Genomic DNA, 27,420 nt, shown 5'->3' with positions numbered 1-27,420 from the left:
CTATATTAATTTATGTAACAGGTACTAAGTAATTAACCATAAGAAATCGATAACAGAAAAATGTAGAGGGCGCTTTTGGCGCGGAGGCGGCACGAGCAGAAGTTGCTTTCTCTCTTTTCTCGCAAGAACACCTCACGAGGGCGCCACACCTGAATTGCCGCTTTTGGTTGTGTTGTCATAAGGCGCCGGTTCTCCAAATCGTCGAAAAACGTGAGTCGTTTTATTCGCCCAAAAAAGTCATTTCTGCTTGTCTTACTTGCTGCCGGAAACCCGTTTGTTTGGCATCACGCTATCCTAACACTTGTCGTAGTCCTAACCGTTTCGAAAAGAAACTGAAACAGTATTAACAAAGGATTCGTGGCGTTCTTTCTGGTTCATCAAAGCCGGTCCAACAGGGTTCATTTCAACGTGATATGTTGCTTGTTTTTTGTCGGTCCATTGTTAGGGAGACGTTACGGTGTTGATGGCTACGAGAAACACCGAAGCTGAGCTGGTGTTGCTCCTGAAACAATGGGTATCTGCATACAAGTTTTGTGAGGTACAACACGATCCGTTCCTCACTGATACAGCGATATACTGCTGCTTTTCGTTCGTTCTTCCTTGCGCGGGCTTGTATATAATATCGTAGCAGCAAACGAGTTGCGAAGAAGAGTTGGTGGCAGGGCGTGGATATTTTTGGCTTCCAGTGTGGGTTGCTCCATGGGCGAGATGGGAAGTACCCCAAAATAAAACTCATGAACCACGGTGTAAGCTGGTGGACGCGCACTCCTCTGGCGCAAAAATTTTTTTTTTTCCATCTCCCTCCCATACTCTTTTTCTTGCTGGTCTTGCGTTCATGCTGGCTGGCTGTGCTACTCTTACTGACGTATGACGACGTCACAAAGGGTGAAAATATTTTAGCGCCAGTTGCCAACCTCTCGTATGTTGAATAGTAATAATAAAGGTCAAGAGCAGGTCAGCCGCTCCCCAGGGCCCGGATCACGGTGCAGGGCTATTTTCATAGTTGCAAAGTCATGATGAAAAAGCCCTCTTATGAATAACTTTCCATATCGCATATTACAGCAAATGCATTGCTCCCCTGTCGTAATGAAACCGTCAAAACTGTTTCGACAGAAGCTGTCATCTGAACTTCATTATCCAACCAGAACGCTGTTGATGAAGACCTGCCTGTGCGACACAACTTTTGGAAACGTGCCTGAAATTAACTTTAGTACCTCCATCTATAGCAAAGCATGAAAGAACGCGAGTAAAAGAATAATTCACGTGGGTGTTATACTAGATGCCTTGATATTGCCGTATTTGGAACGCCATTATGTGTGCCGCCACGATAGAGGGTCCGAGTACGTCATCTCACTTGTCTGCTCTGGCGTGTTCAAATAACTACGTGCATCGTTCTTTGTAAGAGTTTTGTGTCGTTGACCTTACGAGTTGTCTACTGCCGGCAAAGATCTTCCACGGCGGGTAATTGTGCGTGAAACACGGTGATTTTAGAAGCCGGGGCAATGCATGTGAGCTGGTGCAAACTGAAAATCGTCTGGAAGTCGCTGGACGCTGCTTCTGAAGAAGCCGTGGGATACGGTCGTTTGCTTACGCTTTTTCGACGTCAGATTGGATCGTGATTGTAAAAAAAAATATTGAAAACGCACCGCACTATAAGTATAATATTCGGCGTAACAAAGCGATATACTTTTTTTGCGCGGTTTCGTTCTTATAGATTTAGCAACAAGTAGCAACGTTGAAAGCTGGACATTTTGTGACAGGACCCGTCGAAAGTTGACTGAGCACCATAGCGCCGTATTTCTGGAGTGTGTACACTTACTGAGCGGTGCATGGAATACCTCAGTCATCTGTGTGTATCTGCTCCCGTTTTCTTCAAGGGCGTCGCTATGATGAAGATATACGCCACTCTATCGGGATCTGTACGTCAATTATTAGAGCAACGAGGACAACCTCCTTACTGCACAACCACTTTTACTTATCTAAAGCCACGTAAATATAGTTTAGAGTAGACCAGTGTTTTGGCCGTGTATTGCAACAACCTTCCCGGGTACTTATTAGGATTGTTGACTCGTCTTTTTTAGAGTCAACAATCCTATACCTAGTTACTCTAGTCTTTCCTAAGATCACGGAATAGAACCCACATTTGAGGGAATCTTGTAGCAGATCCCGTCAGTTTAAAAACTTTTCCTGTGTGCATCTTACACAAAATGTGGCACTTTACAACATTTAAAAATTGTTTTTTTTTTCTCGCTTTAAAGGCAGGTATCATATCTGGTAGGTAGTACCTGAAATCTCTCTCGACATTGCGGTGCGAACTCGTAAAATTACCTTACGCCGACTACACGGAGTCCCTCAGTACATTCATTCATTAATCCTTTAATCGAGCACATTTCACAACCTATGTTTATCAGCATAGCCTGTGTAGCTTTCGCAACAAAAATTAAACACCAAGTCGTCGCCGTCATTTACGTACTATTGGGATTTTGCGGACCTTGGGACTGCTGCCGAGCGCTGTCGAGCATCGCAGACGCTGCAGGCTGCTTGCACCTATCCAGTAGCTCCACTCCAACTCGTTCCATAATATTTGGAGAACGGGCATAGGGGCATAGGAACCGGAGAAGAAATACGACGGTTGGCCGCTGGGCGGCGCTAGGGCCGCTACGGTTGCGGCTGACTCAGCGTCGCGTATGCGCAGACTTCTGTGCCTCAGTGTCAATACTCTGTTACGTGCCCTATTTAGTGACTACGGCGTAACCCAGGTAGTGAGTCAAGCAAAGAGCGGGCTGTGTGCGATATGGCTATTGCACAACGGAGACATGATCTGTCCTCTGTGCTGTCATCCCACATTTTCCGGTCGCTTGCACACGGATCGTCCTCTGTGTCGGCTACTTGCTCAACATGCTTATTAATGATGTCATGCTGTGTCCCTTTGGCGAGTTGTTCGAAGGCAACAGATGATGCGTGGCGGTATCACGAACCATGGCTAACGAAAGGAACGCACAAAACTTTTTGATGCAAGTGGGAATGAGATGTGTCACAGACGACACGTTTACTGTTGGGAAAGCACGTTCGGAATCTCGATAGTTCTGTTGCATTGAAATCCGTCAAATCCGACGAACGTATTTGACAATTCATGTAACATGATCCAGTGACAGCGATGCTGTGGAATAAGGTCGTTCTGATTTGTTTCTGGTTTTCTGAGAACGCTTTGGGCCACTTTCCGACACAGATTATCCTTTCCACGAAACTACTGTAAAACTCTTCGATTTAGTGATTTCAATTTTTCGCGAGTCGGGCACAAGGCGCACATTTGCGACCACTAAATTTCGCAAACTCTGTATGTTAAAATTCGTGGCTAATTGGCTTACTTAGTGATATATAAGCTCGAGATTTCCCGTAGCACGTTTGATCAAAGTGAAATTGCACATGCTTGTGCTGTGAAGCAGTTCAATAACGCTTAACAGTAACCGTACAGCCAACTGTGCAGATAAAGTTCGCGGTACTAGCATAGTTTTCGAAGTGTCAAATATTACTAGCCATTTTCGCGCGCCCTTACAATTTTTCGAATAATGAAATTCGCGGAAATTAATGGCTCGCGAACAACAATGATTTTACAGCACTTGTGGCCTTGTCCTCTCCTCCTAAAAAGGGTGCACGCGATTTAATGTGAATGAAAAACGAATTTTTCAAAGTGTCAACCATGCCCTAATGGAGCGGTGCTTTACTTTTGTGCACTTCTACTTATGCGACCCAGTATTACTGAAAAAGTGCGGTTGGCGTCACAGTTTGAGAAACATGCCTTGACGGGGGAGGGCCGTTGGCCTCGAGTTTGACCAGGCCGTTAGGCGACACGAGCGCTGCGTTTCTCCCCTGGTGGCACTAGGAGGAGGAATTTCCAAGTCGATTCCTCAGGCGAAGAACTCGATTCCACGTGGTCCAGCGTCCAGCCAAGTTCTCCGCTGTGTACAGCTTCCCGACCGTTTGCGTGCACTGTCTCAGAATGTGCACAAGAGAAACCAGGGCCAGCTTACTATTGTGTTCTAAAGTACAGCTTGGGACAAAAGTTTACGGAACACGGCACCTGCGTATTTCTTCATCGGGGCGCTTCCCTGCTAGCTATCACGAAGCGATCGAATAGGAAACGGGTGGCGAGCTATTCTATCCATCTCTCAGTATGTATGTCCACTCCTTTTTGCTGGTAGGTTGTCGCTCCATTGGAGAAATGCGACACCACAATGTTCCATAACTTTTGTCCCAAGCTGTACACACAAAACACCGGAGCTTCAGCTTTTCAAAGTAGAGAACTGCGTCTGGAACAGCATAGCAAATGAAAATCATGAGCATTGTAGATTATACATTTATTTTGTTTCGTTATTTATCAGCTACAGATAGAGGTGGGATGAATTCTTGGACCGCGCGTAATGGGTGGTAACAGAAGTATGTGATGCGGCAAGTGAACCTGATCCTTCGAAATGTCTCACAAATATCATATCTATGCAAGATCCGCCGAAAGTGGTTGGTTCTTTGGATGATGCGAGTTATAGCCCAAACACATCTCATCCGTTTCAGTCGATTTTCAAACTGTAGTGTCATTTATCGAAAATCCACGTGAAATACTGGTGTAGTTTCACTGTTATTCGACGGAATACATGACAAGAGCAGACGACGGATATTGAGGGTATGCCGGAATTCCCTCTCTGGAACAACGAGAAAACGTCATTCTGTAACCGGTCAATGATGGCACGCCTTTGAGAAAAGGCTGCTTGGGCGTCTCATAGAGTTACGGGGCGTCTGGACGGCGCCTTTCCTCCTCGCACTCCTTCGCTTACCAAGTGACGTCACGCCGCTGGAGCTTCTGTAGCCGCGGAGGTACTGTTGGCCGATTACGAACAGTGGTATCTGTTTCATAGATGGGTTTCGGGATGCGACCGTCCCTTTAACCGTCAAAACCAAGCTGAAATCACCCGTTAGAACGATAGGCATATCATGTTATCCGTCATGGATGGGCTAGGTTAGGTGTGGATTAAACTGACCGATATTTTGACTATATATACAGTGAGATGGTGGGAGGCAAAAGATTGTATACGTTTCGGGACGGTGAGCAGGAATTTTATAAGACTGCGATGACAAGACACGTCTTCCAGCCAATGGTAACCATCATGACTATATATGACGAGTGGACGTACTGCTCGCTCCATTCATTTCATAAGCTGCTACTCCAACACCCCTCGGTTAAATTCAATTTGACGCCGGATTTGATGCATTTTAAAACGGGCATATCCTCCCTACTTTCATTCTACGGCCAGGTTTCGCTCAAAGCCAGTAGATCGACTGCATCGGTGAGACGCATTTTGGCGGGCCTCTCCGAGAACATCTGTTGTTCTGTGGGGAAACGTGCCATCGCAGACTCTCAAACTTTTACGATTGGGGACAGAAAAACTTCAATTTCTTTAACATTTTCAGAGACGCAACAGAGCTTGATCATTCTGACACAATGCACGGCATGTGCGTAAAGAGAGAATACTACTTGAGAAAACTCAGCGCCGCCTCCACAAGTGGCATGAGTGGCGCTGACGGCAGTAAACAAGAGCGCCCTCTGGGCAGCCGAACGTCCCTTCAAGAAGGCAGGGAAGGATAACGGACGTATTTTGGTTACCGTTTCCATTTTCGATACTGCTATATTTTCGTTTCCATTATCCGTTTCTGATACCGGCATTTCAATTTTGTTTCTGTTACATTTCCGTTGCTGTTTCTGGTAATGGAACGGTTGTTACAGAACTGCGGGGTGACAGCCAGTCCGGCTGTATGAGCGCCCTGTTTTGCCCAAGTGCTGCTTCGGTGTCACGCGTACACACTACACCAGTAATTTTACGTCGTTGGGATACGCACATCTTGCAAGATTTAAAAAAAAAGTAGGAACATGTCTTCAGTCACTCGGAGTCCAGCAACTCAAGACGGGCGTAACCTTCATCCAATGTCGCATTCATAAGAGGACACTATCAGTAGTAAATAATACTGCCATGGCCACGGTGAAATGAAAAGAAAAATACAAAATAAGTAACTAAAAATCGTAGTGCCTCCTCCTCGTGCTATGGTGGAGTATGGTGTTGATGTCATGAGTTATGAGAGCTGGGACGAGGTAAGCGACGGAGGAACCCTCCAGATCCAGTATCGCGCGCTGTCGTGTAGTATTTAGAGCATTACAGGGAATGGAGCCATCAAAACGAAAAAAAAAAAAAGTCACTCAAATGTCATCGCACAACAGGAATGACCATTACCCGAATTCAATACCGGACGATAAATTCGTTTCCGTTTCTGTTTCCGGCAATGGAGGACCGTGGTATGCGTTTCCGTTATCATCTCCAATTTCGGTAATATAGCGTTTCTGTTTCTGTTACCATTACCCTTCCCTGCAAGAAGGGTCTCGGCTTCCGGAGTAACTGGGTAGTGCGATTATGCTAACACGTACAGCATTGTCCTCGTACATTGAGGCCTACAATGAGACGCCCACGTGGGTGTGGCATACTGGCACATGAGGTGGCTTTCATGGAAGGCACGTTCTGCATATGGCTGCCACATGCACACACATGAGTGCCTCCCACACTGATCGTGTTACATTGTTGGATCTACGGATGTGAAGCTGAAATATCCGTCCAAGTGGAAATTTGATTCACCGAGGTTACACCGTACGTGTCTCAAGAAGGGTCTCAGAAGCAATGCTATTTGCCGCAGCGCAGTGGACTAGAGGAAAGCATATAGAAGACGTGCACTGGCTTGGTATTAGATCCCGTCTATTACGTAGAGACTGACTCAATGACTGTACTACGGATATGTACCGTGTCTTCGAATCCTACCAAATGTATGCCACTGCAATCCAAGCGTCTCAAACTGTAATCCTCCTCTTGTTTCAGCGGAAGCATTTACTCGTATAATAAAATTAATTTATGATTGAGAAGTGTGACGTAATGGGGAAGCGCCCAATCCCCCAACGCGTCTGACAACATTGCTTCCCGAAGGTCGATTTCTGTCTCCTCTTCGCAGCCCCTGGCAGACTTCCAACGTTCGGTGGAGAGCAGAGAGTACTGTTGCTTTGAGAGAGACGCGCCAACTCTGGATGACATCACCTGCTCTTGGAGAATCCGTATCGGTGGAGTTTTGCGGCTCCTTTCCAAAATTCGTCAAAGCGCATATAATATTCATTGGCGGAATTTATGTATTTTCTGCGTACTGTGTCTTCGATTTATAATGGGAAACCAAACAAATATTTTTTCCCCCTAACCTGTATAGTGGCACTTCTGCGATTGGTATTATTCTGCCTATATCGAGTGACTTCTCAGGGACTACCCTGTAGCAGGGAAGGGTCGCGGACGTATTTTCATTACCGTTTCCATTTTCGTTACTGCTATATTTTCGTTTCCGTTATCCGTTTCTAATACCAGCTTTTCAGTTTCGTTTACGTTCGAACGGCTGTTACAGAGCTGCGGGAGGACAGCCCGCGTCCGGCTCTGTCAGCACCCGGTTCTGCCCAAGTCACGCGTACACACTACACAAGTAATTTGGGATGCGCACGTATTGCAAGATAAAAAAAAATGTAGGAACGTGGCTTCAGTCAGTCTTCTGTCTTCAGTCACTCAGAGTCCAGCAACTCAAGATGGGCGTAACCTTCATCCAATGTCGCATTCATAGGCGGACGCTCTCGGTAGTAAATAATACTGCCATAGCCACGGTGAAATGACAAAAGTAAAAATAAAAAATAAATCGTAGACTGTCATCCTCGTGCTATGGTTGAGTAGAGTGTGTAGAGTTTATGTTGAGTATAAGTCTCATGTGTTGATGTCATGGAGTTATGAGGACTGGGAAGAGTAGGTAAACGAGGGATGCACCCTCGAGATCGAATATTGCGCTTTGTTTCCATGCTCTCGTGTAGTATTTAGAGCATTACAGGGAATAGCGTTATCAGAATGCCTAAATAAAATGAAGTCACTCAAACGTCATCCCACAACAGGAATAGCCGTTACCCCAATTCAATACCGGATGATAATTTTCATTTCCGTTACCGTTAGAGTTACTCTTCCCTGTCCTGTAGGTCGAAATCCCTGGCTTTAAATTCCAGCGATCCGTGCTCATGTGTAATGACACTGAATGTAGTATGCTGTATCCAGTAATCCGTTTGTGTACAGCGCGATGCCGTCCCCTGCACCGCAGTCCACGAACACCAAAGGCATGTGCCGGGATGGTAACAGTTCATTAATTTTTGCGAGGGCTCGACTTTCTCAAATTTGCTGTAAGCCCTGAGGGTAATTAAAATAAATACATTTACAATTATTTTTCCGCGATTTTTTTTTCCTTCTATTTTGCCGCAAAGCCTCGCGGAGAAAAGGCTGTTTAACACGACTGCGTTTACTGCTGCGTGTACCGAAACTGTTGCGCGTGCTCTAACATGAGAATCAAGAATAAAGCGGAGACGAGCCACACGACACGACTACAGCCGTCAGGAACGATCATGGATCGCTTGTTTCAACCCTGTGGAATTTTTCGAAAGGCGCACTAATTAAACGTTCGGAAATTGTCTGGGTCGATATGGGTGACATTACATGTAAATTTCAATTCATGGAATATACGAAATTGTCAGAAAACTCTGAAATATCTTACGTTTATTGCGCGATAAACTACTGGCTCCATAATATTGATTGCACTTATAGTTGAGTAGTCTTTCTTTTTTCTTTTTTTACGTGCTTGTATGCTACATCGCCTTACGGCATATTGTAACGGGGATAGAAGGTGAATAAGGTTACAACAGCTAAAACACATCGTCACACAACACAAAGCAGAAAAGCTATACTATAGTCAAAAACTGGTCACAACTACATGGTCAATGTCATGTGCCAAGACTATATAGCAGCAGAGAAGAGATAACCGAACACTAAGCTACAACTAGTATCAACAGCTTCAAAAGCTTCAAACAATTCAATACTAATGGAGCTTTGCAGTAACCATTAATAACGTAATGCGGTAACAACTTCGACTTTTCGTTATTTCCCCTGCGAAAAAAAAAGCAAAAACAAAACAAAACGGATAACAGAACGGTCGGACAGCATCATGCGCTTCGATATAAGTGCACTGTATCCATGCTGCTCATACTGTTATCTTGATGGAGGGGCGGAAACGCTCGGCGCGACAGTGTGCAATACACCTACACACGGTGAAACTATCGCGCTGGCGGTTCGACTTTGAAAGGATCGTCGGCGAAGCGCTCCCAGAGATAAATCTTCGTCAGCAATTCGTGAACAACCTTCCACGGGTGAATCTTTCATCTCGCGGGACTGTCTGTCTGTCACGGGCAAACACTCCACGAGTGATTTGATACTCGAGTAAAGGGGATCGTTTGGTGGCTAAGTATGGCTTCATTCAATCATGCGCGGGCTGTTAATAGTCTTCACAGTAATGAAGACAATAGATCCCTTTTTGTATTATGTATACCACAGTACGCGGGGTGTCAAACTGTATTCCGAGTCATCGGCGTGGAATTTGGGCCCGTTGCCAGGCGCGTGCCCTGGAGACTGTCGCGTACAGAGTTGAATGGGGTCAAGGGTGTGGAGACATAACAGTAGCAGTCGTTGCACGCCTAACACTAGGGGATATATGGAACTGGGGAAATTCTCGGTCAACCCAGCTTTCGGCCTGCTAGTAACTTCGTACCTTTCTTCTTTAGTTCCTAAAGTAAGGTTAATTCGGTTTTTAGTCTTAACGCTCGTGTTTTTTCAGCCATATACAATACGTATCTACCTCAGAGAGAGAGGCTCAGAGATTATAAATTTCGTTTTTTTTTTTTTTTGTTTTTTTTTGAAGCCCCATAAGGACATTACTTAAAGGAGATTGGGTACAGTCAACAAAACATTTCTTCACACATCGCCTGAAAATTAAGATTGGTTAGCATAGCAGCCTCAACGGGAAGACAATTCCATTCTAAGATACCTTGCTGTAGATCAGGGGTTTGTAACGTACCCGAACGTACCGGTAAGCACTATATTTGTGATCCTTAGTGTGCTATGTTAATGGTTTTGTGTTTTGACTAATTTGAAAGGGTAATCGAGACGATTTGATAAGAAATGGGCCGGGACAATATAAGACGAGTTAGAATTACACAGTTTGAACAACAAAACAAGCCTGAGTATTTACGATTAGCTTGTCCTCGTATGAAGCTGATAAGCGAGCGAGTCGAGTGGATCTTGAGGTACTCTGCGTCAATCTTACGGCTCTGCGGAGCATTGTACCTTCACCGGTACAGCGTGTTAAGTTCAGACTCATCAGTGCAGGAAAAGTGCTGGCATACACACTAGACGAGCTCAAACTCCGACGTGTTTGCAATGTACACGGAGTGAATGTACCGCGGACTGTAAACAGTTAAAAATTGCCAAGTATAAAGTCGCCTCTCTGCATCCTGAAGCTTATGAAAAGTCATACGCCGGAATACGATGCCCATATTTTTGCGCACACGCGGCTACGAACGTGCCTTGCAGTGAAATACGTGCTTTCTTTTTACATTTGATCTCTCTGTCATGCCATAGCCATTCGAAGCCTTTTCTTTTTTCTTCCCTCCACGTCTGGCAGAAACTAGAATTGGTCGAACAACCATCTCCTTGTCGTCTACTTCGATTAGACGGCGGGTGGTTCACCGAGGTACCCGAAATATTTCTTCTTTGCGGGAAGTTAATGCATACGACCCAAACAGCACAATGTACCGAAAATTCCTGTGCCTAACCACGACAATGATTGACCATGTAATGATCCACGGAGTGACATTACCCATCTATTTCTACAAACACTGTTCTACATGGGAGCACTCGACTCAAGCATAGCTTTTGTGCAACTGCTGCGTTGGCAAACAAGTTTTCGTATCAAAACAAGGAAAAAACTTGAATATTTAACGGAGCTCAGGAAGTGCATTAGAGCACGCTGCCAGTTCCGGATCGCGAAGCTATTTTTCGTTACCTTACGAATTCGATCAGATGCGTTCGCCTGTGGTTTCCAACCTTGGAGATGCTCCAAGCTGTCGCGAGCTTAGGCAGGGGATCTTCTACTTCTGAATTATCTGCTTTCTCCTTCCCAAGCTTTTTCTTCCTCCTTAATCTGAGGGGGCTGCCCGGAAATAGAAGACAACAAACCAAGGGAACACACCAGCAAATTCGGGGGCTTTTGGAAGTGCCTGACGATAGTTTTGCAAAAACTTCATCGAGGCCTTCGCGTTTTTTTTTTTCTTAGAAAATTATAACGGAGCGACCACAAAATCTCCTACTATTGAGATTCAAGCTAAAACACTGCTGTAAAACAAGCTAAAACAAGTACCTGTGGGCGAGCTTACGCTTGTCCCATCCTACAGTTGGCAATACAAAGCTGAAACACCCCTGTATTGTTGGGCTCAAACTCAAAACGGCAGCTTAGGTGCTGTCACACCTCCCCTACAGGATTTCAGCGTCCCCCGAGATACTACTCCGCAAATCCCTGACGACGTCTGTTCCAATGTAAATGCTTAAAGGCTGCAATCGGTGCAATTCTTAGTGTTCTTCGAGTGTCTGTTCGGCTTCCTGTCTTGCATCTAATGGTTCGTGACGGGTAGCTGTGGACAACGTCAAATCTATTGGTTGAGTAGTAGTACACACATATGAAAAGCATTCTCTGCACTGCGTGACACCAAACGCACACGCAATGCAAGAGATAAGTGTGTCGCCAGTTGGCATCAGTTTCGTTCTCATTTTCGCGAGCACTATTTCCCGCAAACAGCTGCATTGGTTGGCCTTCAGGATGCGAAAACAAAATGTCGATCACATCTACAGAGCTGGAGGATTAACATTCTGAGTGGGTCCTTGAGCTCTGCTGCTACGATGGGTTATTGTATAATTTGATTGGGACGCCTGTTTAATGTTATGCGTAGAACACGTAACCAGTCGTATATTCACACGAGTGATGTCCTCACGCAATATTCTAGCAGAAGAAGAAGAAAAAAAAAAACATGGTGGGGCGGAAGTTTCGCCGCGTCTTATGTTGAACATTTGCACGGCGCCGGGATATCGGGAGCGGCGTCACTGCAGCAGTTGCGTGCATTGCAGACGACACACGACACCATTGGCCCTGTCGTCTGCTACGGAATATCTTGTGGCTGAGCCGCAGGGTATTCCCTGTGGTTTGAGGAAGAGTATTCTAGAGCATTTTGAGGAATGTCGCTCGAATAGAAACAGAAATAGTTTATTCCCAGTGAACAGAAACAGAATGAGAGCGCAAGTATTACCATGTCGGACGCCAGGAAAGAAACCGGAAGTCGCCTGTCGCAAGGCCATGGCGCACCCGGCGCACCAAACAAACTAACCAACGTACCATCGTACTCTCGTTCTCAGTGGCGGGGTCTGATATGGGAATTATTCTTTTTCGATGTTTTTTCTAGGATATCGAAATTGCCCATGTAAGAAACATTTAAAAGCTGCTGGACACAGTATGCCGATAAACAGAAACCACCTCGAAAGAAGTGCTCTGTTCGTGCTCCACCAATGCGTGGAGCCTCAAGCATAGCTATACCCGGTGAAATTCAGCAATTTTATTTCTTGTCATGCGAACTTGCGCTGCTGTTCGTCGCTGCAACAGTATGAGGTTCAAGGAACAGAGATGGGTGTTGAAGGGACTTATCTTCTTTCCTTCCTGACCTGACGCTTCCGCTTAAAGCGGATGTCGTTCACTGCCTGTCGTGCTCGAGCTCTGGTCGACTTTGTCTGTCACAGGACTATTTACTCTTCGTATTCACGAAAGAGCCGTTGAACGTTGCATCTACACAAGTAGGGTATCCAGTACAAAAACCTTGTTCACTGTTCCTTCAAGGTGTATGATACATAATTTGCATAAACTAGCAATATTTGCGAACAATAATACTGTCCAGCACACTACCCTACATTATAAACGCAAATAAATGCTTGCCCAACCAAGGGAATAAACTATTCCGTTTGAGGATCGAGTCCAGATGTTCTCAAACGTAAAACAACAGCCTTATTGGGCTGCTGTCTATTTCTCCGTTCTTTGTCCGTGTATCTTGCGCTCTTAGTTCAGATGTCTTATTGGGTGCGACACAAGGACGATAGCGCAATGTAATTTGAGCTGAATTTGTGTTTGAGATACCGGAGACCATGTAGGAAGGCGCGCCGGTCTAGGGGTGGGATTTTGAATAAGTCTGGGTGTTCAGTCAATATTTGAGGATTAAACGTACTGGAATTTGGGAAGGATGTTCCTGAGTTCAGGTAGTAACTAGGCGACAGAAGAAACAATCGAACAACACAAGGCATTATCAGCGATCACTCCTCTGCATCGTAACCTGAACGACAAAAGTCTGATCAACCGCTGTGGCAGAAAAGCGATGATCTTTGTTTGCGGTTTGTATTTTTACTTCTCAGCGATTCTTGAAGCTGCAGTTTGTATGTTTACGAAGATTGAGGACTCTGTTATTCTCAAGAAGTCTGGCAAGAAATATTGATTGGTTCTTCGTTGGAAATAGGTAGGAGTGTTAATTTGAAGGGAGACATGAGAAGCAGACGACAGCGCAACAGCTCTCTCCCACTGGTGTCGAGGATGCGCGCCGCGTTGAAAAGTTCGCTGGTGAACTTTTTTCTTGCATACTCACACAACCCACCGTTACCTCACCCCTACGTTGTTCAGTGGCACGAGTCAGAAGAAGTAAAATACAATGAAAAAAGGGGGTCGCGGCCCGTTCATTGTAAAAACTCCTCGCCGTCCTCGGGAAAGGGACAAGGCACAAACTGCTTCCTGCGTGACTCACTGGTTTCCCCCTCTCGCGCATCTGTCCGCGCCTACAGCGCTCCCTACTGGCCACTCTCGACCGCAGCGACCTTCTCTGCTCGTGCCGCCAGACTCACGTTCGTCTGGGCGTAGGTTGGCCACGCATACGATTCTTCCTTTGCGAGTTACCGGATAAAGGAAGGTTCTTCTCGAGGTTTTCTGCTTCACACGGAAAGGTGAATATGAAACGATTAGTTGCGGTAGCTTTCTTTTCGTTTTCCGCCAGCTTTGATTAATGTTCGCTCATTCGCGATGATGTCGTCTGCTTCGTTTTCGAGCGCGGGAGTTAAAAACGAGGTTCATTTGCCTTTAGGCCTGGCAGCCGGTGGTACTGTATGCTGAATGAAATGTGTGGGCGGCATTACCTGGCATGTGTAGCCTGCTTTGTTTGACCACTGTTTCTTGTTACACAATTATGTGAAGTTCACACGGGAGTTCGCCCTGCTCCTTTAGCAGTTTCTCGAGTGCGATAGGTCGTTATCGGACACGCCCATAGTCATTGTGACAGAATTGTAGAAGGCACAGCCCCGAAAAAATGCAGCTCAAAGCTGTCTTAAACGATGAACATTACGTGCACTGTAAGCTGTGTCTTTGACATTTCCTAACTTTTGACGGGGTATCTATACTTCATATAATAGTCGTGCACCATGAACTTTGGGTCTTGCCACAAACTGTTGCAACGTTCTTTGTTCATTTTTTCGTTAACACCTATGCAAATTAGACGCCATATACTGCACATTATCGTCAGTAATTGCGTTGAAAGTATTTAAGCACATGCCATTACGGCGAATTAGACTTGCATTAGACATCTGCGCGGGCGGGCCGTGCCGTGGAATTGTTTGACAAGGGATATTTGCATTTCTGTCATCATCGGCATTCCGCGGACAACGCGCTGTCTTTCCATAAAGTACGTTTGACTCTGTACTTGGAATACCGGGCACGTTTACTAGCGACTGCGTAGTATGTTTACACGCGAGATAGGGAGAGCTTCGCCAAGGGGTGGCAAACACATATCTGCTGCGCATACGCTTTTTTGCGTACGAGGCGGCACTGCGACTGGCTTCATTGTTTGCCTGCGTGCGGGAGAATTTTTCGCTCTAGAAATACTGCAGGGTAGCTGAGTATTTAGTTTGTCACGGTCTTCTACGAGGAAACAAGATATGTCAAGTGCACTGTGCAGTGATTTCGTTCACTCGCTTTCACGAAGTCTCTGGAAACTTTGATCTGCCGTCCATTTGGTTCTCCGTGTATTCGCTTATTTGGGGTGAAGAAAAGGGGACGAACAACCAATTGTACAGGACAATTTCCAGTGGCTCTACGTGGCAGGACCTTTTAGCGTATTCAGCGGGGCCCCATAGAATACTCAGCCAACGTGTCCATCTGAACGGTGCTGACGTTGCTGCTGCACATTGGCGTACTTCGTCGAACGCGTTGTTCATGATTTCTAAAGAACGCTTGTGGCCGGTAGCGAGCTGGGTTGTCCTTACCCAGTGTCACAATGATGTGGGCTCTGCAGCATGATGAGAACATAGTCTCAGATCTGACAATGGGCATAGGAAATTCATAGTCTCTGATAATGCAAATACCTGACTGAACTGGACCTAATGTAGAGTAACTCAACAATTATTCGGCGCAGCATGATCTTTGATATCCTTGCGCCAGTAAAGTCAAATCAAATCAAAGAACGCTTGTGTATGTAAGTAAAAGAGAACGGTCATGTGCCGCGTGAGTAATGATACTCGTATGGGAGCGATGCTTTTGCGCGCCGAGGCAGTCAGACGTGGAGGGAAAGATTTACCGCGCTTGTTAGAGAAGGCAATTATAGCGGCACGTTTGTGAATGTAGATATTCTGCATATGGCTTTCAGTACGGCATATAAAATGCAACCTGCTCGCGCCCAGCGAGAGAGCAGAGTGACGGGAAATTTTGACCAAACTTCGGCATGTGCACCAGTTTTCGGGGGATTGGCGCTTGGTTGTCTCACCTCGCTCTGTCTGCTTTCGAGGAGCTTTATCTTCAACACGAACTGTCACCAACTAACTCGCACTACTTTGCACATGATGGCGCGGCAGGATGCTGCCACACCTTCAAGGCATGCGTGACGCCGTTGGTCGGTCAAATCCACAGGCGATTTTCGGTGGGTTTTTCGGAGTCTTTACACGAGGTGGATTTCACGCTCGTTGTCCTCTTCGAAATGCACTCCCCAAGGTACCATTTCCGGAGGAGGAGGGAGGGGTGTTGAGCACCATGATATTCACCACTCTTGGCTACGCTAGAGTGGTGAGTCAATAGAGTGGCTAGGTTTAGGTTGTGCCTTGTCCCCTTTGCATCGTTGCAGTTTCCCTGTCGGGATCCACCGGCACTAAAATAAAAAAGGAAAAAATACAAATGATTTAGAGTCGCTAAGTAGGTCCGTTGGGTGGTTTTGCGCGAAGAGCACTTGTTGTCAGTCTGTCACATATTTAGCGACTCTAGGCTACGCCACTGGTCACAGTTGTTTATTTTTCGTGTTCTTGCTCCGTCTGATATGTTTCACGCGTTTTATCGATTGCTTGGCGCTGAAATGCGTCTGTCGAGTACGTAACCTCGTCTGCGCAAAAACGAGCCAAAGTTTTTCTTCATTTTCCTGTGTCTGCGCTTTCGTTCCTGGCTACGCGCCCATGAAGCGGAGAGAAAGTCATGTTGCTGTTTTAATAACCGAGGTGCTCGCAGCTATTTTCGTGAATGCCGATGCCGGGGGTGGAAGGTCTTGCACCCGAAGGGTCTCGTTGAAGCAACGTGTCTTCACTTTCCCCTTCTGCTTGTGGGGCAGCCGCAACTTCTGACTAAACAGGGCAGGTCTACATTGGCAGTATTGCTGGCAAACAGTGGTTTACAGAACAGTCTCTGTTCGAAATATCGGCTGCGTCTGTCCTGAGGCAACTCCCTTCCTGTGGTTTACCCAGGATCGCAAGCGCGGGGAGGGTCGTTGTAACACTTTATACTTCATTGCCGACACGTGCATTAAGTTCAAATAGCGAGTGCCTCCTGCAGGGTGTGCACAAGGAAGAAAGGGAAGGGGGTGTCGCCGAACATTTGTGGGGCGTAGTGGGGCAGAGATTTGCGCGGGATTTTAATCTCTGTGTGAGGGGGTGTCTTAATTCCGTTGAGGGTGTGATTTAGTCGTATCCGCTGGTTCTTTTGGGCATGTTTGTCTTATTTTGGAGGCATTGTCGCCGTTTTAGAAACTACTTTTTTCTTCTTTTTTTTTGAGGGGGAATTGCAAGCCTTTTGGGGCATTAGGGGCTGGCTTGTATGGGTGGGTTTCAACAAATCACTGCTGGCAACGAGCAGATTTTGTGGCGGTGTTATCTTCGGTCTAGGAACCGGCTTTTGCGCGTGGTGTGAAAGGACGGGAAAGCATGACGGCTCCGTGTCGAATGGCGCACAGATATTGTGCTCGCTCGGCGGCGAACGCAAAATGTTGTGCCGTCCACGAGAAAGGACCTGTTGACTTATTCAAGGTTGTTCGTGGGCGAGGGTGTTGTCATGAACGGGGTACGTGCTTTGACGGACAAAAGAGCACAAAGATGTCTCCTCGGGACTGTGTTTTACGGGTCAGGAAACGGGTCAGGAAGCACGTAGAATACATCGTGTACCGAGGTGGTCGTTCAGTGTGCCGCCGACCGATGGCTGGTGCGATTACGGCCCTGTCCGGGTTTCGTTGATTGTCATTGTTGATCGTAGGTCGTCTTCAGTCTGAGGTGGCCTGATTTGAGTCGAAAGCTTGATCTGAGCGTAGGAGCCATGCTAACGCGTGTTAGAACAGCAGTCAAATTCTGTAAACTTTCGTTTGCTTGTTTGCTTCGTTTTCACTTCCATAGGAGATGAGAATGTGGCGCAAAGGGGAAGGACCTATGATCCCGTTGATTAGATCATTCACACATTTTTCCTTTGTTCAGAATTCAGAAGCAAAGTGGTCAACTTAGCTTTTTGTCACTACTGAAATGTTCCATGTGCAAAGAAAACATATAGGTGCCCTCACGGTGTCGAACCAAAAGGTTTTTTGTTCAGTTTTTCGTTTCAGTCCAAAGGAAACTGTTCAGTTCAGGTTCAGCTCCGGAATAAAACTATAACTGTTCGAACCGGTTTAGTTTCACATTCAGTAGAATTGGTTGCAGTGAAAATAAGCCCCTTTATTGTTTCGCACAAAGAGAAATAGAGGTTAGACGGTAGTACCATGCGAATTATATAGACAAAAACAAGGAGTCCTTGTGTTCTGGCACACTGTTGTAATGTGAGGTCTCTGGAGTTTCCTACCCAAAAACACCGATGGATGCCATGTATTGTGGTGCACTTGAGGTCTTGTGTTCCGTACTCTTGAGAGCCAAATAGTTCAATTTTCTATTTGAACCGAAAAACGAAAACGTTTTCAGTTTCCCTAATAGCAGCATAAAATTATTTCGGTTCGCTCTAGAACCCTGGTTGCCCCTGTCACTTTTGGAACCTTCCACAGATTTTGTCATAATCGGCAAGCTCTCTTGATAACATGTGCCTTTGCTGTATGCAGTGTTGTAGTGACTAACATTTGTGCTTCAATGCATGCTCCTATCCCAGCTCCTCCCTAGTTCCACAAGCATGTCGAATCCTTCCAAGGAAAGCCTCCCCAAGGTTGCCAACGAGATCCAGCAGGAACTGACCAACTTTAAGCAGGTCACCCTGAAGCACACTGAGACTCAGGAGAAGGTGGTGTTGCCCTCGAAAGAAGGTGAGGATACACACACACTCATCTAGGGTTCAATGCAACACATACAGACGATGGCAGCTCAAGTGCCAGTGATTGAACTGGATGTTAGACAGCAACAAGGATACTGCAGAGAGGGCTGCTCACTGTGTACAGAGCTATCTCTGGGGGGTCTGCACATTATCCAGAGTGACCCACATGTTATTGCTATTGGCAGGCTGCCAGAAAATCGATGTGGAAAATGTCTCTCCTGTGAGACACGTACTTTTGACACGTATGCCATCAATGAGCCATTCGTAAGGAACGTGGAAACCTGTTAGAAATAAACGGATCAGATGGGATGTGAGGCTTAAGGGCTTCCCCTCGCAATTATTAGGATGTAAGGTTACAAAACTTGCGCTGTTAATGGCGCACACGATAAAAAGGAGTCTTTTCAGTGAAGGGCGTAGTGAAACTTTTGTTACATACATCATTCGCATCTGGTATGCCAGTTTTGCAAAAGGAACTGTTGTCAGTTAGCCGTCGACAGTCAGACTATGCACAATGGTCCGTTAATTGAAGTACAAAGGTTTGCGTGTAAAACATTTCACGGGAACAGGCTGCGGCGTTTAGTCTGAGTGCCAGCGGTTCAGTCATTAGGATCATGCTGCAGGTAAGATTGTCTTAACATCTGGCTTGCATGCCCATCCTCCCCTCATGCAGATGTGCAGCAAGAGAAGATCCACAACACCCTTCTGCATGGTGTGGAACATTTTGAAAAACAAAACCTCAACCACGCCGAAACACAGGAGAAAGTGTGCCTGCCCAATCAGCAAGGTAGATTTTGCTTGGCACATGGGTAGCATATACGGTGGTGGTGGTGGTGTGGCTGCTGGTTTTGCAGTGGTGTGTCCACTAACGCTCTCCTTGTACCGTGGTTGACTTTCTTTGGTGATGGATCTAACCTCCTCCTCTTCTCTTTCTGGTGGCAGTTGTCCGTGGATACTTTTCTTTCCAGGTTTATAATTGTGCTCGTTTTTAATGTTACCCCTATATTTCTTCTAGGCAAGTGCCCACAAACTTCCGAAGCATCAAAATTTTTGTGTATGGCATTGTTTTGGCTCGTGATGAACAGGGTGGTTTCCTGAGAAATCCACCATGGGCTTTTGTTTGTGGCATTTAAACATTACATTAACACAATTTAAATTTCATAATTTTTTATTGTCCAGTCAAACATTGCCATCTCTATGAGGAGCAGTGAAGTTTTGTGCCATGCATCGCTGGCTACGTCCCAGTGACTGCTAAATGTAATACCCCTGCCACAATAACCCTGCTACACGGGTGTTTTGATGGTCATCGAAAGCAATGACCATCTGACATTCCGCAGCTCATTGATGCTGGATCGCTGCTACACGGGCGATTCGATGCACAACACGTGGTAAGCGAGTTCCACGCATAAGGCTTTTGTAGGATAAAACATGTGCACATAGAGGCGAAACATGGTTTTGGAACTTTAATACTATTTTTATTTATTTGTTTGTATTTTGCTTCATTTCGTTGGTGTCACGGAAGCGCTTCCAGGCAGCGCACTAGGTGCTTTGCGCATGCGCGATGTTGCGGGTGCAGTGGTGAAGAGTAAAAAAGTAAATGATTCTGGTTACGCGGGACTGCTCAGTTTACGCAATTTTGTACTCTATTAATCGTACTTACTCACTTCGCCACTTTATTGCAAATTTGTGTTTACCGCTTGCTCACTCGCTGGGTAGGAGATTGCCACTGGCAGTTTCCCATGATCATAGACAGTTTCAATTATGTATCTGGAGTCTCCTTCGAGCTGATGACCATCCAGTTTAATGGTAATCAAAAGTGACGATGTAGCAACGTCAGATTATGATTCAATTCGATGATCACGGCGCAGCATGATCTTTGATATCCTTGCGCCAGTAAAGTCAAATCAAATCAATTCGATGATCATTGCTTTCGATTACCATCGAAACGCCCGTGTGGCAGGGGTGTAATACTGTACAAAGTTCATGCTCAGAGCAGGAATTGTGAACTACTGCCACCAACCAGGCCTTCGGGTGAATGCCCTGCGGGGCTGACTCTGTTCAGTACAGCAGATCTGAATACATATACCCTAATGGCGAATTCTACTGGTCGTAGTGCAGTTGAGTGGGCATGTTACACTGGTCGCTTCAGTGCAATGTGAGTATGCTGAAAGATGAAAGTCGCTGAAAAGGTTAGCCAGCTGTAGGACTCGAACCCACGTCTTCTGGATTACCGGTCCAGGGCTCTACCAGTTGAGCTAAGCTAACACGCCTTCTCAGCGACTTCCAGGGTGCGTCATCTGCAGGGACAAACCAGTTACTCTCATTCATACTCCTTTCACTCTTACATTTTTGCACACTCTTACACACATTCATACGACAGGGATCAACACAAGCGGCAAATGTTTAACTTGAGAGAACTGATGTTCTGAGGCTGGAACAACATAGAAGGGACAATCACATACAAGGCGTCAAGTTGCCTGAGAAATTAACAATGAAAGATGAAAGTCACTGAAAAGGTTAGCCAGCTGTGGGCTAGTGGGAATGCGTTTCATTGTTCTTTCTGCTTGCTCTTCATGCGTTTCTGCACTCAGTCAACGCAACCGCACTACACTGTGCTGCGACCAGGGAATTTTCCATCGAGTAGTTTATTTCGAGCTGAATGTGTACTTGTGTTCTGAATCTCAGTTGTGTGTAATATTGCCGTAGCTTTCTCCTCGTGCTACTCCTTCGGAGTCAATGTAGCACATTCCAGAGATCCAATCGCAATGTGCATGATCTCAAAGAATGCCCCGTGTAAACTTCAGAGCTCTCGGTAACCTGGAAAGAGCGTGAATTTGAGTGCAAGATAGTACAGTTCCAATCTAGTGCACTATGCAGTTGCTTAGTGAATTTATATTTCCTAGCACCCCAGGGGTGAAGATGTCAGACCCGAAGCAGCGGCAAGCATTATTAGGGAACATCAAGGGCTTTGAGAAGTCTCGGTTAAAACACACAGTGACAAAGGTCAAGCAGTTTAAACCCACAAAAGCAGGTATTCCACTCTGCACGAGCATGTTGTGGAGTGCCACTAGGTTGCTTTACCCAACTGTGCTGTTGCTCTGATTAACCTGCACTCTAGTTACGAAGCATGCGTTAATGCTCTGGTGCTTTAAGGGCAGCAGCAGTGGCGTCACTAGGGTGTCACCAGGTGTGGAAGCGGAGTCACCCAGTACGGACGTCCCCTAGTGACTCCACTGGGCAGGGGTGCATATTACAATAGGCTATATTGCTATTTCATTTTACTAATTTTGGGGAAACTAAAATGTGTGTGTAGTATGGGTAATGTGGTTAATGTTTCGTTGTGACCGGTAGGATCGAGGATTGCCTATGGATTTGCAGTTTTTAGTTATGTTGCTGCATATATAGATTACTATATTGGTGCACTAACAACTGATAACACTTGTCCTGTGTACACTGCTCGTTAACATCTTATTAAGACAAACATAGACAACATGTGACCTAGTTGATCAAGTGTCTTGGCACCATTTGGCCTTCGTTGCTCTTGTGTCATAAAGCACCAAAACATCAAACATCATCATGGGACTTAGTTGTACTAACGCAAGCTGTGGAAGAAACAATCTTCGCATTTCCGCTTTGCTAAAATTTGATGCACAAGACAGTGATGGGGAGTACTTGAAGTACCGAACAGTTTTCAAATTGCACATCAAACATATTTCAGATTGTGCTTTGTAATTTCAGTACTTTTGACCTGTACTTTCATGGCAAATGCTCAAATACCTGTACCCACCACATAAGATAAAGCCAAAATTAGGGAATGTCAACTCATATCCTGGGAAGAATGTTGTAAGCCGTAGCAAATAGTACATAGTACAAATAGTAAAAATCTACTTGTTAAAACTAATTACTATTGCTTTTTATAATATGAGTAAAATAATAAATATAAAATAGAATTTATATTGCTATCGTTACATGATTGAAACCTGAAAATGCACTCAAAGTTAACTACAAAATGCACAGTAGTGATGGTTTTAATCATCTTCATATCACCCCTTCCAAAGCCACAAAAGGAAAAGCTGACCTTATTCTATTACTGGGACACTAAACAGGTATGCAACGTGCACCTTTTTTAAGGCAGTGTGGTACATTACTGGCAGTGGATGTTTTCCAAAAATTATTGGAGCAAAAAAGTGCATGATGTGTCCTGACCAAATATTCGTTGTACTATTTCGTACTCCCGCCCTGCCCTGCCGACAATAACCACACGTGGTAAACATGTTTGTTGAAGTAAAGGAAATGCACGTTGGATATTGTGAACCGCATTCTTTCATGGAGCATGATAATTTGAGAATGTTTGGGAAACCGTTTAGTGCCCCTTTAATGTACTTTGCCTGGTTCTTTCTACTGTAAGTACTTTTGGGGAATTGTTTTTTACTGTACCGTACTATGAACAAGGTTTAGGCCTTAGTACTTTGCCGTCACTGACTCTATATACCTCAATCCATACTTTCAAATGAAAAGCATTTGTTCTCGCAACACAGTGGCTGACAATGCTACAAAATGCAGCTTTCACTAATATGTGTACATGAGTAGTAAAGTAATGAATGAATCAGATTTAAATTTGTTACAGGTTCAGTGCTGTGTGAATAGGTAGCGTTTGGTTGTGTTGCATTTATAGTAACTATGTGCTTTGTCGTAGTGTAGCTCCATTGGAATATTTGTTGTGTACCACATTTGACCACCTGTTTTGTTGCAGACATTGAGTCTGAAAAGGAGCACAAGCAGATCATCGAAGGCATTGAGACGTTTGATGCCAGTAAGTTGAAGCATGCGGAAACGCAGGAGAGAAATGTCCTCCCCACTAAGGAAGGTGTGTACCCTCTCACACTTGACACCATTAGTAGTAGCACTAATTTCAGTGAACTGACATCATTAGGCAGATAGAATCAAAACACACATTCTTGTCCAGTGCTGCACCATAATGAGAAAGCGAACACCAGGACGGGCAGCAGACAAGTCTGAAATAGCAAGGAATATTTAATGACTCTTGACGTAACATTTCATGTGTGTGCGTTGGATCAATTTTCTCTGTGCTGAGTTAAACAAGGATAAATTGACAGGCCAGCTGCTTTCGTAATGTTTGTCTCCACGCCCATTTCATCGACAGTGGTCAAGGAAAGTGTCATCCGCTTGTGACAGCAGCAGATATGTTTTGCCATGCATGCAGCAAATATTGGCTGGCTATGAAATGTGTGATGCAAGACAATGTTTTCTGCCTAATGTAATGCATGCATCTCCTAGAGCAATTCATATGTTGCATGCTTATCAGACCAGCGGTTATAACAATTAAAATGTTAATGATTTTCTTACATGGTTTCTTAGTGCCTTAGTGTAGTATCCTACATGGCAAATTTTATATGTACAGAAGTGGTGGCTGATAATGGTGCATCATGCCAGTATTCTGCCAGTTCCCAAATTTAGTTGCACCATGCACTCTAACAAAATGCTTGTTTTTGATGCATAGGAATATCAAATAACAAATGCTCTGACTTGGTTGGACATGCTGCAAATGTCATTCTTGCAAATCTTGCACTTTGTGAAGTGCACACAAAAGGTTGTGCTCAGTTGCATCGGTACTCCAGATGTGTCCACGTACCTCGCACTCTCTCTCGGGAGTATAGGAGGGTTGGACATATTTGGGAGAATGTTTGAGAAGCTTGATGGATGGCAAATGAGCTGCACTAGTGCTTGCTCTGATTGCTGCTCTTGCCATAGCTGTGCCATACTCTCATTCAGGTTGAAATCTGGCTCTAGTTATGCCTTTGAGTGTTAGGCAGCGTTCACACGAGCCAACTTTCTGGACCAACTTGGACCAACCAATCGTTGAGTGAAACCTTTCGAAGTTGGTCGTGCACCGACCAATCAGCAAGAAGAGCAGATTGGCTCTTCCAATCTGCTGTGCTCCACTGGACGGATCACATAGACCGAACTGCTGGTGGTCCACTCCCGGCGGTGATGTGATTTCGTTCGTGCCATACTCCCTTATACAGTTAAACTCCTTTACAACGAAACTCAGGGGACAGCAAAAAAAATTCGCAGTAAAGGTATTTTCGTTAAAAAGGATGTCCATTATTGTACCAACAGGCTCCAGCGGGACCGCAAAAAAAATTTGCTGTAGTGGTATTTTCGTTAAAAAGGTGTTCGCTATAAAGGAGTTTGACTGTATTAATAAATTGCATTGGTTATTAATTGTAAACCTGTTGCTGAGAAATAATTTTCTTGTAAGCTAATGCCACACATACTAATAGGCATTTTTTGTAGAGAATTGATCTTTTGGCAAAATAATCGGACATAACGTTTGTGGGCGGAGCTGGCGAGTTAGTACGTGATAACACTGAGAAGACAGTCTCGAAGTTGGTCGTAAGAGGTTTGTTCAGGGATATTCCTAGGATTTTCATCTCTGGTGAGCAGTGGTGTCCCGGAGGGGGGGAGGGAGTGACACCCATATTTGCTACTTTTGTGGTATTTTTGGCCTTCATAGCCGGTATTTGCGAGTTGTTGCAAGATAATGGAGGGCATTAGGGGTGGCTGGGAAAATCCCTGTGTTGGCTGGAGTTGGTGCAGAAAGTTGACCTGTCTGAACACTACCTTACTGTCTCACTTACTACTTCACTTTTTAGCAGTTGCGGCAGATGGAAGTGGGTGTGTGCTCTTGTCAGAGAGGTGGACTGTGCTAGTAATTTCAGCATCACTTGAGTGTGCCTGCTTAGATTGATCGATTTGACTCGACAGTTCCCCCCCACGCTTATCACTTGACTGTCGAGTGAAATCTGTGTGCTTCCACAGATGTGTGTTGTTCTAGTATCAGGGGCAAAACCTCCACACCTGCCATCGTCATTGGCTACACCCATCAAAATTATTCCCAGAACGTTACCACCTTGCTTCTTACAATTATGCTGTCTCAAAAGATGGGTGATGCAAAGCACAACACATGAGACTAGCAATTCACAATGAGCAGTGTGAAAGATGGACTTCTAATTAGCTTCTTTAGCAGTCTGTTTTAATTTGACATTACTGACACATTACATTTGTTCTTGCAGTGATAGAACAGGAGAAAGCAGCCTGATTTGGTCCAGGCCTACCACCCTCGATGCCAAAAGCCTCATTGCTTCCAGTCACTTTGTGTGTTTTTCTGTACCTTTATAGATGAAAACATTTGTCGGTGAGCCAGGCGACTTAACGAATTGTGACCCTGCACTGTTGCACGATCAGCAGTGTGCATGCTCAATGTTTGTCCGTGGAATTCGAATTTCTAGCTGCTGATCAAATTTTTGGAAAGCATTTAAAAGTGTAAAACTGCTGCCCGGAGGTATTTTGTTTCTCCCTACACACTTTTTATATCTGAAATCTTTGTGGGGTTTGGAATCTTTTGGTGCCTCCCATTAACTATCGGAGATGTCACCCGGGAAGGAAACTTGTACTTCGCTTGGATTTCCTTGGGAATGTCCTCACTGTGAACAAAGTGTGGGTTGTAACTTCAATTTGTATTTTTTTTCTAAGTGGAGGTCATTGGACTGGTTATTTAAATAAAAACTCTGTGGAAATCTTGTTTGCACTGTGCATTTGTGTTGCCTAGGGCATGCTGTCGGGACAGCCCATTGAGGTAGTCAGGCAAACTTTAACCGCAGGGCAGGAGAACAAATTTTGCACTGTCCACAACACTCTAGGTGGTGAAGCCTTCAGTCTGGTTAAATTACCCTAAATGTATTGACAAACAATGAACATTCTAGGAAACATGTGGGTGTGCTGTCATTTGGGCAGTGCCTGTTTTCAAGCAGGTCTTTTGAGTGGGTGTGCAGCCATTCATGCACTACCTTTCACATCTTCGTTGTATGAAAACTTGCGGCTGCCAAGATACTCGAGGTGGCAAAAGATGTGGTAGCCCGATAGCGCAGGATGTGGAAGGCAATCAAATCGAAGATAGCAAGTTGTCGAAGTCTTTCTAAGATGCATTGTGATGCAGGAAGAGAACACCCGCTTGAACAACTGGTTTCAGATGTGTCATTAGCAGCTTGCAATGTTTTGGCATTCACTGAATTGCCCTTTGGCACACAATGCTCAACAATATTCCCTGCATTTATCTTGCGGCCATCTGGGCATACTGCAGCTTCTCCCGTGCGATGGCTTCGGCTGACCAGCCACACCCAATAACATTGCCAGAGCTTTGACAGTGAGGCGTCTGTCTTTCCGTTACAGCATTGTGCACACTGGGAAGTCGAGCACGTTTGTCTCTCCTTGCGTGCAAATCTGGCTAGTAACTGTTTTCGGTGTCCGCCTATTTCATCGAACGCCGTTTTATCGACGCCTGACCAAGGTTAGGTCAGGAGAGCCTTTTACGCATTTCACATCTTGGTGCAAGAAAAAGCGGCGGCCACAGATTCGATGAAACGTCAATTTTTTGACAAAATGGCGTTCGATGAAATGTCACGGAACCACTAGTTTAGTTGATGTCGATATTGTCGATAAGTTTCATCCCCTAAAAAAAGTTTAATCGTACTTGTATGTTCTATGCGGGGGTCGCAAAATGCAACAGTTGGAAGACCTGCACTGCCACCCGCAAGTTTTTAAGTTTTTATTTGTTGAACCACCCTCGTACAACACAGCTCAGTCAAAGGCAGCAAATTCGGGGTGAAGTTTTGAGCAGTATTTTGTTCACGGTTGTAGTCGCATATTGAGGGCCTGAGCTACTGTCCCTGCAACATCCAAACTGTTCTGGGGCTGGTGTGATCACCCACACAGGTTCTCAGTTCTTCATACTTACCGCACTAATTTTGA

General features: G+C 45.2%; 1 protein-coding gene across 3 annotated transcripts; it reads left to right on the top strand.

The window, feature by feature from the left end:
- Positions 1-102: 102 nt before the first annotated feature.
- LOC135394548 (thymosin beta-like) lies at positions 103-26,194 on the top strand. Of its 3 annotated transcripts, none has more exons than XM_064625339.1 (5): positions 103-210; positions 18,433-18,583; positions 19,262-19,375; positions 23,342-23,455; positions 25,686-26,194. In XM_064625339.1, exons 2-5 carry the CDS (start codon positions 18,454-18,456, stop codon positions 25,709-25,711), a joined length of 384 nt encoding a protein of 127 aa, XP_064481409.1. In that variant the 5' UTR covers positions 103-210; positions 18,433-18,453; the 3' UTR covers positions 25,712-26,194. The 3 variants fall into 3 exon arrangements, with proteins under 3 accessions (XP_064481409.1, XP_064481410.1, XP_064481408.1); XM_064625340.1 differs by lacking the exon at positions 103-210 and adding an exon at positions 13,873-14,012 and having other exon boundaries at positions 23,342-23,401; XM_064625338.1 differs by lacking the exon at positions 103-210 and adding an exon at positions 13,878-14,012.
- The last annotated feature ends 1,226 nt before the right edge of the window (positions 26,195-27,420 follow it).

This window comes from Ornithodoros turicata, chromosome 5 (assembly GCF_037126465.1).
Source record: "Ornithodoros turicata isolate Travis chromosome 5, ASM3712646v1, whole genome shotgun sequence".
Classification (NCBI taxonomy): domain Eukaryota; kingdom Metazoa; phylum Arthropoda; class Arachnida; order Ixodida; family Argasidae; genus Ornithodoros; species Ornithodoros turicata.
The sequence above is the reverse complement of the archived record's forward strand: the minus strand, read 5'-3'. Positions and strand labels throughout refer to the sequence as shown.

Coding starts and splice junctions, on each gene's coding strand:
- LOC135394548 (XM_064625339.1), top strand. CDS start 18,454: ATGTCGAATCCTTCCAAGGAAAGCCTCCCCAAGGTTGCCAACGAGATC. Junction 18,584..19,261: donor GGTGTTGCCCTCGAAAGAAG/GTGAGGATACAC, acceptor CCCCTCATGCAG/ATGTGCAGCAAGAGAAGATC. Junction 19,376..23,341: donor GTGCCTGCCCAATCAGCAAG/GTAGATTTTGCT, acceptor GTTTTGTTGCAG/ACATTGAGTCTGAAAAGGAG.